Source organism: Mastomys coucha, unplaced genomic scaffold (assembly GCF_008632895.1).
Source record: "Mastomys coucha isolate ucsf_1 unplaced genomic scaffold, UCSF_Mcou_1 pScaffold20, whole genome shotgun sequence".
Lineage (NCBI taxonomy): Eukaryota > Metazoa > Chordata > Mammalia > Rodentia > Muridae > Mastomys > Mastomys coucha.
In genome coordinates, this window is record NW_022196903.1 from 35,752,494 (window position 1) to 35,767,493 (window position 15,000).

Consider the following 15,000-nt stretch of genomic DNA (forward strand, 5'->3'; position numbering starts at 1 on the left):
TATATATATATATATATATATATATATATATATATAATTAGATATTTTTTTATTTACACGTCATATGATTTCTCCTTTCCCAGTTTCCCCTCCAAAAAGCAAACAAACAAACAAACAAAAACAACAAGAACAAACCCCTGTTGCCTCCCCACTCCCCATGCTTGCCACCCCACCCTCTCCCATTTATTGGCCCTGGCATTCCCCTACACTGGGGCACAGAAACTTCACAGGGCCAAGGGCCTCTCCTCCCATCGATGATCGACTTTGCAATCCTCTACTATACACATGCTACCAAAACAATCAGACCCACCATGTGCAGTCTTTGGTTGGTGGTTGAGACCACCCTGGGAGCTCTGAGGGTACTACTTAGTTCATATTGTTGTTCGTCCTAAGGGGCTGCAAACCCTTCAGCTCCTTTAGTCCTTTTTCTAACTCCTTCATTGGAGACCCTGTACTCAGTTCAATGGATGGCTGTGAGCCTCTACATCTGTGTTAGTCAGATACTGTCAGAGCCTCTCAGGAGATAGCTATATTAGGCTGTCATATTCTTCCTTCAGTCTCTGCTCCATAGTTAGTCTCTGCAACTCCTTCCGTGGGTATTTTGTTCCCCCTTTTACGAAGGAATTAAATGACCACATTTTGGTCTTCCTTCTTCTTGAGTTTCTTGTGGTTTGTGGGTTGTTCTTCCTGTATTCTGAACTTCTGGGCTAATATCCATTTATCAGAGAGTGTGTATCATGTGTGTTCTTTTTTGATTGGGTTACCTCACTCAGGATGATATTCTCCAGATCCATTCATTTCCCTATGAATTTCATAAATTCATTGTTTTTAATAGCTGAGTAGTACTCCATCGTGTAGATGTACCACAATTTCTGTATCCATTCCTCTGTTGAGGGACATCTGGGTTGTTTCCAGTTTCTGGCTATTATAAATAAGGCTGCTATGAACGTGGTGGAGCATGTGTCCTTATTACATGTTGGAGCAACATTTGGGTATATGCCCAGGAGTGGTATAGCTGGGTCCTCCGGTAGAACTATGTCCAATTTCCCGAGGAACTGCCAAACTGATTTGCAGAGGGGTTGTACCAACTTGCAATCCCACCAGCAATGAAGTAGTGTTCCTCTTTCTCCACAACTCTCCAGCATCTGCTGTCACTTGAGTTTTTTATCCTAGCCAATCTGACTGGTATGAGGTGGAATCTCAGAGTTGTTTTGATTTGCATTTCTCTGATGAGTAAGGATGTTGAACATTTCTTTAGGTGTTTCTCAGACATTCAGTATTCATCAGTTGAGAATTATTTGTTTAGTTCTGTACCCCATTTTTAATAGGGTTATTTGTACCAGCTTGCAATCCCACCAGCAATGAAGTAGTGTTCATCTTTCTCCACAACCTCTCCAGCATCTCCAACGATTTTTCCAATTTCTCCAGTACATTTTTAATAGGGTTATTCTCTGGAGTCTAACTTCTTGAGTTCTTTGTATACATTGGATATTAGCCCTCTATCAGTTATAGGATTGGTAAAGATCTTTTCCCAATTTGTTGGTTGCTGTTTTGTCCTATTGACAGTGTCTTTTGCCTTAGAGAAGCTTTGCAACTTTATGAGGTCCCATTTGTCAATTCTCGATCTTAGAACATAAGCTATTGGAGTTCTGTTCAGGAAATTTTTCCCTGTGCCTATTTGCTTGAGGTTCTTCCCCACTTTCTTTTCTATTAGTTTCAATGTATCTGGTTTGATGTGGAGGTTCCTGATCCACTTGGACTTGAGCTTTGTACAAGGAGATAGGAATGGATCGATTTGCATTTCTCTACATGCTAACCACCAGTTGAGCCAACACCATCTGTTGAAAGTGCTGTCTTTTTTTCCACTGTATAGTTTTAGCCCCTTTGAAGGACACCTTTTCTTACCACTACAACACTGAGTGCTAGGTGCATCACAGGAAGGATGTATATACAGTCAAATCATAAAGAAAACGAAATGTGTAATTTCTATATTTTTAAAATAAAAATTCCTGGGGTTTGGGGAGATGGCTCAGCACTTAAGAGCAATTGTTGCTCTTGCAAAAGATCTGGGTTAGACTCCTAACACCCACATGGTGGCTTACAAACAATTATCTGTAACTCCAGTTCCAGGGAATCTGCAGCTGCAACTCACTTCTGACTTCTATAGGTATCAGGCACACATGTGGTGCATGTACATGCATGCAAGCAAAACAGCTATACATAAAAAATAAAGCAAATCTAAAATAAAATAGGATACCTATAGGACTCCTTGGGGGACCACCTTAGAAAGGAGATCACTAAGAAAGTGACCACCACTTATACTGATGCATGAAGGACGCTCTGAAATCCTAAATTATTAAGTCTGTATTTCATTAACTCTCATCTCCAGTATTGTTCCTAAATATTATACCCATTATAAAGAACAGAATCCTTGCAGATATACAATTACAGACCAGGCATTGAAAGTGTAAGGGGAATCAGAGATATCATATTGCCAGAAAGGAAGAATACCACAAAAAGTTCTTAGGGGTTTGGCAACTTGAGGACATTCCCTCTAAGCAAAGACAGGAAGACATGAGAATTAAGGTCATCAACGAGTCAGTAGGAGTTAAATGTGCTTAAACCCACCAATTTATGTAAATTATTAGAAACAGATTAAATTCAGTCTCCTTTGAAAGATATCAGGAAAACAAGCATTTTGACAAGTAGTAAACAAAGGAGTTAAACATTGAATTCCCTCTGGGGACTGCATGCCTATGAATTGATAAGGCATTATTTTTGTCTATAGAAGTATTTCTTCTAACAATTAAAGGATTAAAGAATCACAGTACTGCTATTTCATAATTCCAAATGGGATAATAAATCTGGGAAATGTCAGTGCCTACTACACCACAAGAAAGAAAACAAGATTTTATGTTTCCTGATGAAGATGCCCTACCATCTACACTCCTTTCCTGCTAAAACCATCAAAATACATCTAGGAAAGTTTGAATCCTATTAACTAATCTTAAATATAAGAGAAACATGCTAACATGGTGAGAATGTAGTTAATGACATCCAGGCTATGTACAGTGTCACATTATATTTGTAATTTGAGCAACATGAAGAAAAAAAACAATAAGCCCTTTTGATGAAAGGGGACTCAGATATAAAAACTAGTTACAATACATACATTTTACTTTGATCTTTGTTAGACCCATTTATGTTTATAAAGTCTACTTTAAAAATTATAAAAGCCATTTGACAAGTTTATAAATGGTGGATTTTAATGCTGGTTAGGTATTTGATAACAATAAGGAATTACTGTAAAAACATGTAGGTGCCATGATAGTGTTTTTGCTGGTTGTTTTGTAAAGTTCTTTGCATTTTGGAAATAAATTTTAATATTTTCAAAATAAGATGAATGAAATTTGAGATTTGCCTCCTAACAATGCAGGAACAGGGTGGTGAATAAATAGGAATAAAAATAAAATGAAAATGGCATTAACTGGTTAATTTTGAAAATTCAGGTGGAAGGTTTCGCGCACAGTTGAGCTTTGGCATTACAAATGTACTAGCTCCAATTAAACATATTTTAAATCTGAAACTGCTTTCTGTCTTTTCAGATGGCGAGACGAAGGTTTAAGAAGTTCAGCACTCTGGAACTTGTTCTCATTGTTCTGCTGCTTGTGTTGTTCATCATTGCAGTGGTTCTAATTGTGCTCTTAGCCAACTCGACTCCAGCAAATGGTAACGAGTCACTCTGAGTCTCTCTCATCCCAGAGCAAACTCACCACCCATGGTAGAGACAGCACGCTTTTATATTGTTTCGTATATGTATGAATGTGGATGTGAACGCATGCAGACTGTATGTATCTTAATGAATATCTACAAACCATGGCAGGTCAATAGACAGTAGGTTTGAATTTTGAAACTTTTATCTCCAGTTTTAATTATTGCACTGGATCCAGCTCTGCAATCTCTGAAATACATTTCACTGAATGTTATAAAAATAATTGTAATTCTGTGAATACTGATAATGAACAACATGCTGTGTTAAAGGAAATATATATATATTTACTATATATCAATTTAACTATTTAAGGTGCAAATTTGGTTCTTAATAACCTATTCATGTTATTTTTATTAAGTGTTTTTTGAGCTGCTATATCTCAAAATAAGGGCTAGAACATGTTGAATGATCCAAGCTTTCTATCTGCCTTACACAAGAATCACTTCTTGTGGGAATCAAGCAATGAAGTGTCAGCCTATGACTACAGTCAAACTAATTTTGTCCTTTCTATTCAACTCCCAGCTACATCAATCCCTGCTTTTTGCAGAAAATAAGGGTCTTAAAAAATGTTTAACTTTTAAAGTTCTATAATCCTGAAAAGGGAGCTAAGGCCATATGCAGGGGCTGGTACAAACACTATTTAATGTATCATTCTTGAAATGAAAATCTTACTGCAAAGGAGAACAATTAGAGAAAAAACCGTTTTCTTGTTATAATGTCTTTGTTTATTAAGGATGTATCTTAAGTGAAGCCCCTTTCCCATTTCAGAGTGCAATGAGAATGCCTTTCATGTTTTATTGATCTTTAAAATAGAAATCAAAGTTTTGTACCCCGGGGGTAGTTTCTAGACTTGTGTATCCCTTGATGATCTTTTTCACTTGGGTATCTATATTTCCAAAGACTATGACCATTTGGAAGTGTCCTAAGGGACTAAGGATCACCTGAGAAAAGAGAATTGAAGTCACTATGATTAAGATGGCTCTGTTAGTGCCTTCTCTGTGTATACCTCTGGCATGGATGGTTCCTCAGAGAATAGGTATTAGATTATCAGGGCTAGAGAGATGATGTTTTGGTAGTAACGGGCACTTGCTGCTAAGTTTGATGATCTGAGGTCAGTCTCTGGAAGCCACATGGTGGAGAGAGAAACAACTCATGCAGGCTGTCCTCTGACCTTCAGTCTTTAGATTGTATGAGTCATTCCATTTCTGTTATCATGCATATCATGTTACCATTGCAGTATAAAGTACTTATCAATAAATGAGTACATTTATGTTCCAGGAATACATCATTTTTAGACACACGTTTTGACCTGATTTGACCGACAGGGTATGGTTTACTCACCTGGCCTAAAGGGAAGTTGATGTCTAGTTTTACAAGCATCTAATGATGGAGTCCTCTTCTTGTATGTACCATATCTCAGGGGAACTCTAAAAAAGAAGTATATGGTGTTGTTATACACAGAGGTAAATATAATTAGCAAGAACAAAACAAGGTGTTACAAAGTAAAAATGCAGGATTTTAAGTACATTGAACTAGAGCAGGGCCAGTAGAGGAGTTAACAGAGTTGGAAGTGCTGAGAACCTGGTCCTGTTGAATGCCTGTGGTCACAATTCTAACTGTCCCTTTGTCTACTTTTGTGAAATAGTAGCCGTAGATGCTGAAACAACTGGCACTCCAGACACTACACTCACCAGGACCACTCTTAACTCTCCCAATTGCCCAGTGCTCAGTGAGCTGCAACGGATAAATTGCATCCCTGACCAGTCATCTAACAAGGTTTGTGTCATGCATCTTGTTTGCATTAAAGAATTCATGTCGTGGTGAAATTTCTTCTCATCTCCCTTCTCTTTGTTCTTTTCCTTCTCTTTCTCCTCTACTCATCTTCTTCCTATTGTTTCCTCTCCCTGACCCATTTCATATAAAGTGTGTATGGCAGCTTTGGTAGCTCACATAACCTAAACCTGTACTTATGTATGTAGGGTTATGTAGCTTCAAGGGAGGAAGAGCTAGAAGATACCCTTGGGTTGCCAGGTTTAGCAAGTTATATCAGAATTTCAGATAAACAATGAACATAGCTCTAGACAGCAAAAGTGTATTTATGTGGCTACACTTGATTGCAGTCCTCAACTCTCTCATTGTCTTCCTTGTTGCTGGCAATATGCCACTTGCAAAGGTTATCTGGGATCTACAATAAAATACCATGCACGTGCACAAAGCATGATTTAGCATAAGGACAAAGTTCCAGCAGTAAGACTGAAGGTAATTAATGCTAGAGTAAAGAACTTTCAGGGACAGGGCACTTTAGCCCAGTGTTTCTAGGTAACCAGCTTATGTACATCCAAGAGTATTATGATAATAAAGTCATTGCACATGACCCGCCATTCACATTTAGCAAATCAAAATATCTAAAGGAAGATAGAGTACAGACTTCTGAGTGAAGTCCACTCAGGTGAAACATCAGATTAGCATTAAGTGCATAGTGGCTGCCTGCTGCACGTGTTTCTTGGACACGTGCAGTAGCTACTCCGTTCTCACTGTGCTGCATGTGCTTCTTTGGTGATTGCTAAGTAAGACACTCATCTATGTGATTAGCAGAATGTAAGGATAAGTCAATTTATGGTTACATTCCTTTATTACTGAATTTTCATTCCCAGCATCGGTCACCACTAACCTTCCAGGAATCTCCTCTAATCTCCTCTGAATTCTATTTCTTTTCTCAGTCTACTTACACATACGCTAAAACTGCTCCCTGCATGTGCCTGACTGCACTTTTACAGTCCAGTCTGTATATGAGGTCAAGTTTAAGTAGTTTGTTTTATTATTGTGGACCGTTTAGCCTTCTTACACTTCTGTAATGTATGTGCGTATTTTACAGACAGCTCTTGATATGATTTTAAGTCCATCATTTAATAGCAGGGCACCATTTTCCTTCTTCTTGGTGCCCAATTCCAGATTTCACTGATGGCAGAAAACAGAAATGTATAGTTAAAGTCCAGATATTTAGCTCAGGAAAATGATATTAAATAATGCTTTTAAACGTTTTAAGTTTTTACCCACAGAAGGAGTTGCAGAGATTAACTATGGAGCAGGGACTGAAGGAAGGGCAAGCCAGCCTAAATATAGCTATCTCCTGAGAGGCTCTGACAGCACCTGACTAACACAGATGTAGAGGCTCACAGCCATCCATCGAATTGAGTACAGGGTCCCCAGTGAAGGAGTTGGAGAAAGGACCAATGGAGCTGAGGGGTTTGCAGCCCCTTAGGACGAACAACAATATGAACTAAGTAGTACCCTCAGAGCTCCCAGGGTCTCAACCACCAACCAAAGACTGCACATGGAGGGGTCTGATTGCTTAGGCAGCATGTGTATAGTAGAGGATTGCAAATTCAATCATCAATAGGAGAGGAGCTCGGCCCTGTGAAAGTTCTGTGCCCCAGTGTAGGGGAATGCAAGGGCCAGAAAGTGGGAGAGGGCAGGGTGGCAGGCATGGGGAAGTGGGAGGCAACGGGGGGTTTGTTTCGGTTGTTTTTGTTTGTTTCTTTGTTTTTTGGAGGGGAAACTGGGAATGGAGAAATTTACATGTAAATAAAGAAAAGAAAAAAAAAGAAAAAAAAAGGTTTTAAGTTTTTAGGGTTAGATTTATTTTGTGATTATAAGGGAGAACAAATTTACACACTTAACACAATCTTCCATCCTTTTAATCACCATGATAATCAATTAATATGAAAGCTGTTGACATGTATTTTCTATAAATAGTCATGACAATCCTTATGATATTAGAAAGGCTAACTTTTAATATTTGAAAATGCTATTATATTTTATAGAATACATACTTTGCAAGCTATTTATCAATTCTGAATTTGGATTATGATGTCCTTTTCCAAATTCCAGTTTCTTACCTATGTATTTAAGTGATCAAGTTTTATGACTTATCAGCAAATATAGTAAGTTTTGCTAATCTATTTACAAGCGATCACTTAAAAATTATTCTGGGTTTACATAACACCAGATCATAGTTATTATGTGGTTTTAGGGAGAGCTACAAAGTCCTAGAAATATACTTGAAGTTGTGCAATGTTTAGACATGGGACCTGAGCACATCAGAGAAGGAGAGCTTCTGCCTGGGTTCTCATCCTGGCTCTGCTTTGAAATACTCTGACTGGAGTATTGTCAAGTTTCTTTGTCTGCTGTTTCAAGTAATCAGCCAATGAGACAGTGTGTGTTCAGATAAACATATTCATTAGGCAGAGATTTTTTTTAACAGCACTGCACTCTGTGTTTATGAACACTTTAGAGATGTATTCTCTGTTGAGAATTTCATAGATGTATAATTTTGATCGCATTTACCCTCCAGCCCTTTTGGATCTCCTTATATGTCCCCTCCCAAATTTATGTCCTCCCTTACTGCCCACTATACCACTTTTCTCCACGTTATGTTGATTAAAAACTTTACAATTATAATCTAAATTGTCATGGGATGTGTTCTCTGAAAATAACTTGTTGTTTGATTTGGAGAGTTGAAGAAGGCCTGGATCATGAAATGGCTGAGAAGGTGTATTTCTTTAAAATTCCACTATCAGATCTCATCTCGACATGGAACAAAGTGATCATGTTAACTTTTAAAAAATCTTACTCAACATATAACTTTTAAAAAACCTTACTCAACATATTTCCATGATTCAAGGTTAATTTTATTTTTTTATTGCATGCCTATTTATGTGTGTATGTTTTGTGTGTTCACATACCTCTGTGCATATGTGGAGGTCAGAGGACACCTTGTGATAGTTGATTCTATCCTTCCATCACGAGTGTCCCAGGCATTGAACTCAGGTTGTCAGAATTGGCAGCAAGGACCTTTTCATGTTGAGCCATCTTGTTAGCTCAAGATTGACTTTGTTTATTTTTAGTTTTTTCAAAGTTGCTGCACACCCAAATGACCAGGGACCGTTTTTGTGAGTCGGTGCTAATTAGGATTCCTTTATTGTTAAATACTTTAATTTCTAAAATTCCTCTTTTTACTAGAAAATGGGACACTTCTCCCGATAGGAATTCATTGGTCCTATGTTTTTGCTTACATCAGACCATCCTAGGCCAAGAAACAAGAAGAGTGTTTTAATTTGTCATCACAGCAGAGCAGAGCACTGACAGGAGTGAATCTTGGGCTGCTATATACTCTTAGCTCAATGACATCCCTACCTGAGATGTGCTGGGTGACTGTAAGCCTATTGCTTATCACTTAACCCATACTCTCTGGGTTTGACTAAATATTACTATCTTAATTCAATTTGTGTTGCTGTAAGTTTTGCTGTTGCATTTGTATGTTGAGTATATTTAGCTCACACATAGAGATATCCAACAAATGCTGATACCTCTGTACTCCATACATAGTAAATAAACAGCATATAAAGTCAAATCAAAGTTGGTTTGATTTGTAAGTATCTAAGGAGAGTTGATTGAAAAGCCTTTTATATTTTGTCATCTTTGCAATTCAAAGGTAATATATATGAGGCTCCATTTGTATTTTGGGATACTGGTGATGTAACTGTATTATGGTTTAGAATTTAAAATATCTTTACCAGCTTTTGTGTGTGAAGCATATATTGTGTTTCTTACACCACTTCATAAGAATGCTGACAAGGAAAACTGTAGAAGTTCTGTCTATTGGTATTCTGCCCAAGGTCTCATTTGTAAAAGTGAAGTTGTTGATATCACAATCTCAAATGAACCGACTTGTAGTTCCTAGATGGTAATGTCCTATGACTGAATGGAGCTGATCACTCTAACCTCTGTTGCAGGCCACATGTGATGAGCGTGGCTGCTGCTGGGATCCCCAGGGATCCATCATTGCTCCTTGCTACTACTCCAGGGATCATGGCTACAAAATGGAGAGTGACCCTGTAAACACAAATGCAGGTATGCTAAGTGTAGAGCCCTAGACCTGGAGGCTGGGCTCCTTCCTAGGAGACATCTGCAGCAGCACATAGAATACTGTCACACTGCCCATGTGACAAAGGTAGGCATTTGTCTTGTCAGTGATTAGATCCTATTTGGCATCAAGGAGTAATTACCCTCTGCCTTAGGAATTCAGAGATTGTGTTCTGTTTCTGGCTTCACTTTTTTTTTTTTGGTATATATTTATTTCTTTTCTTTGTATATAAAGATTTATTTATTTTCTTTTTCTTTATTCTTCTCCCATATAATATATATCCTGACCATAGCTTTTCTTTCCTACCCTCTTTCCAGCCCTTCCCTCACCTGTTCTCTCCTCCAGATCCACTGTTCCTTCATTTCCATTCAGAAAATGAGCAGGCCTCCCAGTGATATGAACTGCACATGGCATAACAAGATGCAACAAGACTAGGCACAAACCTAGTCTACAAGGCTGTAGGAGGCAAGCCAGTAGGAGCGGAAAGAACCCTTGCACAGGCAAAAGTGTCAGAGACACTCCCACTCCCATTGTTTAGGTGTCCAACAAACACTCCATACTAAACAACCAGAGCACGTATGCAGAGATCTTGCCTCACCTTTATACACCTTCATGACTTCATATAATTATCATGACCATTTTTATTCTTAAGTTTATTATTTTTAAAGTCTAGAATTTGGATCCCCAAGACTCCTTAAGACTTTATTCTGGTACTATTTTTATGACATGGAAAGAGTTACAACTTTATAAGCATGCTTCAGAAGTTACCTAGTTAATATCAGTCTTCATGAGCTAATATTCTTCCTAACCCTAATCAAAGGGCACCATGATGAGTCTTCTGGGGTGAGGGTGACAGTGGGTACTACTGTGGAGAAGCCCCTAGTGTAAAGAAGAGGTGGGCTCTTCAAGGCTGTCATCTTCAATTGCAATTTAACCGAGGACATGACCTCAGTGTACAGGATGCTTTGGAATGTAGTGAGACCATAACTGAGAAAAAATAATTGAGGACATAAAGGTGGGTATGATCGACATGGGATGACCGATGAGCAGAGTCAGTCCTTTGGGTAATGATTTTACCCAGTTCATATAGAAAAGGGATGTAGAATCTTGGGTAAGGTATTAAGTTGGCTTCAGGGTCCAGTTCAAGATGAGATGTATATATAGGGCATATACATGTTCTCTTCTTTGAGAAACAAAAGTGTTTGTTTCCCTGCCCCTTTGATAAAAAGTTTAATTTTTATGTAGCCATTATTTACAAATTTAGAAAACCAACTATGAAAATGTTTTTCTCCACCACATGTTAGGATTCAGAGCCCCACTGAAAAACTTACCTTCTGCACCCACGTTTGGAAATGGCATTGAAAACATCCTGCTTACAGCTGAGTACCAGACTTCGAATCGCTTCCACTTTAAGGTTGGAGTTTGTTTTTAAAAAACCTTTTGCTTGGTCTCTTATACCTCATAACTGTGGTTCCTTCAAAGGAGAACATTTTGTAGTTATGTGATGTTGGTTTGTGTGCGTGTGTGTGCGTGCGTGTGTGTATATGTATGTGTATTGGTTTTTGTGTGTGTGTGTGTGTCGGTTTGTGTGTGTGTGTGTGTGTTTATGTGTGTGTATGTGTGTGTGGGTCTTCAATAGCTTTTGTTCTGTGCTGAAACTTCCTCAATACATACTGAGTTTACCAGTGAGCTTTCAGTTTCCACTTATTTGTCATAGATTCCATTGAAATTATAGGAGGGAACAAGATGATGCCACAGCTTTGAACTCTCTAGGGGCAATTCATGTCTTCAGAATCATAGTGTACCTCTACCTAAAGACTGAAGTGTGCCCACAGACAAAAGTATGAAGCTGGCAATGTAGCAATCACATTACTTTAGATATAATGTCAGTTTGATCACTGTCCAATTGCCAGTACCATCTGCATAGGATGTACTGGTGTTGGAAAGGCCACTGGTGGTTTTGAAGGATAGATAAGTTTTCATTTACGCTTTGTTTCTATTCTTGTTTCTGTGCAGTTGACTGACCAAACCAAGGACAGGTATGAAGTGCCCCATGAGCATGTGAAACCCTTCAGTGGAAATGCTGCTTCTTCTTTGAACTACAAAGTTGAGGTCTCCAAGGAGCCATTTAGCATCAAAATCACCAGAAAAAGCAATAACCGTGTGCTGTAAGTTTTGGAAACTTGGGTGCCTCACTTATCTCAGGTCTCTGTCTGGTCCTGGAGCTTCCTCCCATCTCCTCACCCCTGTCAGTTGCAGATTTCCATTCATTTTAATGGCCATCTAGCCATTGCTCCTGTCCTTCCCCACACCAGATCCTGAACACCCCCCATTTCCCTCTCCATCCCTCTTCATCCCAGTTCCCTCTCTCCATCTGCCTCTTATGACAATTTTATTTCCCCTTCTAAGTGATATTCAAATTTCCTTGCTTGGGCCTTCCTTCTTGTTTAGCTTCTTTGGCTCTGTGGAGTATAGTATGCTGACTGCATTTTATGGCTAATATTCACTTATAATTGAGTACATACCATGCATGCCCATTTGAGACTGGGTTACCTTACTCAGGATGATATCCTCAAGTTCCATCCATTTGCTGCATCCATATGTGCAGCTTGACCTTCATGTGGGTCCTGAACGAAAGCTGTTGCCCACATATGGAATATATTCTATTAGCTGCACTGTTTTGTCTGGCCTCAGTGGGAGAGGAAGCACCCAGCCTTGCAGAGACTTAAAGTGCCATATAATGGGGGGTGGTAGTAGGAAGATGATGATAAGGGGAAGTGTATAAACTGCTGACCTTACTGTGCTCCAAGAGCGGGTGCATGCTTGTGAATCTTTCTCTGTGTGTAGTCTTCTTTCTTTTCACTTCCTTTTGTTTATACAATTTTCTTTTCCCTTTTGTCTGTCTACTTAATCACATGAGTATCAGCTAAGTCTTATTAAGGGTCTATGATAGTTTGAATACAGTGCTCTGGTTACATTGTAATGTGTCTAAAGAACAAGCAAGGGGTGTACCACAGTGATACCTGACCTGGAGATATTTTCTCTTTTGGTATTTTTGGGGACCTGTCAGAGGGAGGCTTGGAGAGGAAGTATTGTGTTGGTGAGCTGTGGAGAACACTTGTCTATATGCTGTGTCTTTCTCCCCCTACTCCTCACTCAAGTCTTCGTTTCCCTCCCATGTTTAGATTTGACTCAAGTATTGGGCCCCTCCTCTTCTCTGACCAGTTCCTGCAGCTCTCCACCCACCTGCCAAGTACTAATGTCTATGGTCTGGGTGAACATGTGCACCAGCAGTACCGACATGATATGAATTGGAAGACCTGGCCCATGTTTTCCAGAGACACAACCCCGAATGAGGTAAGCTTTCAGGCTCCTTTCCTCTGTACTTTACAACCTTAATCCCGAGGGTCACATAGCATATTTGTTTAGAGTGGGAATCTGGAGTGAGGCTGTTTTGCATTTTAGATCTTCTACTTATCAATTGTATGATTCTGAGCGAGTTGTTACCTCTTTGGGTATTTGATTCCTCATCTATAAAATTGGGGTAATGACATGTGCTTTGCTTGCTCATTCAGGGGGTGTGAAACTTAAAAGTGGGGTTCATATACTCTCCTCATAGGTGGCGATAAGGGTTAAATGACTAAAAGATGTAAAGTATCTAGAAGAATAAATATCACATAGAACACGCTCAATAAATTTCCCATTGAAATCAAGTTAAGAGCCCATGGTAAACTGTTTTTCAGGTAACAGAGACAGCATTTTTTTTTTACCTCAGAAATACAGAGACAGCATCTTATCCTCACTCTGTCTCACTTAAACATGTGCTTGCTACCCAAATATCTATTAGAAAAGTGGAAAATGTGTGGAGAGAACAGTTCATGCAGAGCAGCTGGTGATAGTGACCTAATCTGGAGCTTCAGACCTTTGCTGGTCAAGGTGTAAAGCATAAACAACACCAAGGGGCAGTGTGGACTTTCAGCCCCTTTAGGGCTCTGTATGGTAGTTATTTATATTAAAACTCAATAGGCAACTTGCACATAAGGTTAAGTTGGGATCAGGCAGGCCTCTTTGAGAAGAGAGATTCTATGAACTGTAGTTTCAGAGTTCTCATCTTTTCATATTTTAACAAAGTCCAAGATCTCCATATTCGTACTAAAATGTCACTTGCTAACATTCTCTAAACAGAGATCTGAACTCCCCCACTTATGGGCCTCTTCTTTGAGCATAATGTGATGTTTAGACTAATTGTAAATGTTTATGTTTCAACTGTCTTCTACAGGATGGAACTAACTTGTATGGTGTGCAAACGTTCTTCCTGTGCCTTGAAGATAATAGTGGATTGTCCTTCGGGGTGTTTCTGATGAACAGCAATGCCATGGGTAAAGGACAAAAGAATAGTATCAAACAAAGAAGCACAGGATGTATCAATGCCCCCTGTACAGCACTGTGTTTAAATGAGTGAATCCATTTTACAGTCTTTAAAGCATAGCTTTGGGATCTAGCTTTACATCTTTACCTTGCTGCCTAATGGGATCCATGCACAAAATGGTTCTTCTTGCTTCTCAGCTACCGAATCATGTTGCTTACATTGGAATATTTGCTGTTAAAAAGTTAGGATAACTCTTCCTGTAATCTACTGTAAGATAGGTTCTTGAGCATGACCCGTCCTTAGTCCTTCACTAAGTGATCTTGACTTGCAGTTCTAGTACAGTCACCACAAGAGAAGAAAAGAGAGGTCAACATTTCACAGGGTTAACGATGGGCATAGGATATTTAGAATTGTTGGCTTAGATCAGTGCTAGTCAAAGATGTAGTTCACAACAGCATTTCATGTCCATATAAGATGAAAAAGATATTGAGAGTAAGCATTGATTTAGCATCCAAAGGTCTGCATAAACCCCTTTTCACAATTAATATGCTCTTTTGTAGAAATAACATGTAATAGAATAACTCCTAAATTTTATTTTCTTCTATTTTAACCTTTTAAGAGGTTACTCTTCAGCCTACACCAGCAATCACATACCGCATCATTGGGGGAATTCTGGACTTCTATGTGTTCTTGGGGAACACACCTGAGCAAGTTGTTCAAGAATATCTAGAGGTAAACGTGAAATCATGATTATGACTAAGGAAATCCTATGTAGCAAATATTTAAGAGATGCAAGCTTAAACAGACATGTGAGCTACACCCCTGAGCTGATACATTTAAGACATAGGACAGACTTCATCTATGGAATGGAAATTTCTTTATAAAGTTTTTATATTATAAAAAATGTGAAAGGATATAAAGATACCCCAAATG

At 38.8% G+C, this 15,000-nt stretch overlaps 1 protein-coding gene across 1 annotated transcript in view; it reads left to right on the forward strand.

Annotated features, from left to right (window-relative positions):
- Positions 1–15,000, forward strand: part of Mgam (maltase-glucoamylase) — a 113,112-nt gene that overhangs the window by 11,539 nt on the left and 86,573 nt on the right. Inside the window, exons 2-9 of the mRNA XM_031381069.1 lie at positions 3,606–3,729; positions 5,418–5,548; positions 9,568–9,685; positions 11,003–11,112; positions 11,715–11,866; positions 12,884–13,055; positions 13,978–14,077; positions 14,687–14,799. Of these exons, the coding sequence (XP_031236929.1) occupies positions 3,606–3,729; positions 5,418–5,548; positions 9,568–9,685; positions 11,003–11,112; positions 11,715–11,866; positions 12,884–13,055; positions 13,978–14,077; positions 14,687–14,799 (1,020 nt within the window). The remainder of the gene's footprint in view (positions 1–3,605; positions 3,730–5,417; positions 5,549–9,567; positions 9,686–11,002; positions 11,113–11,714; positions 11,867–12,883; positions 13,056–13,977; positions 14,078–14,686; positions 14,800–15,000) is intronic.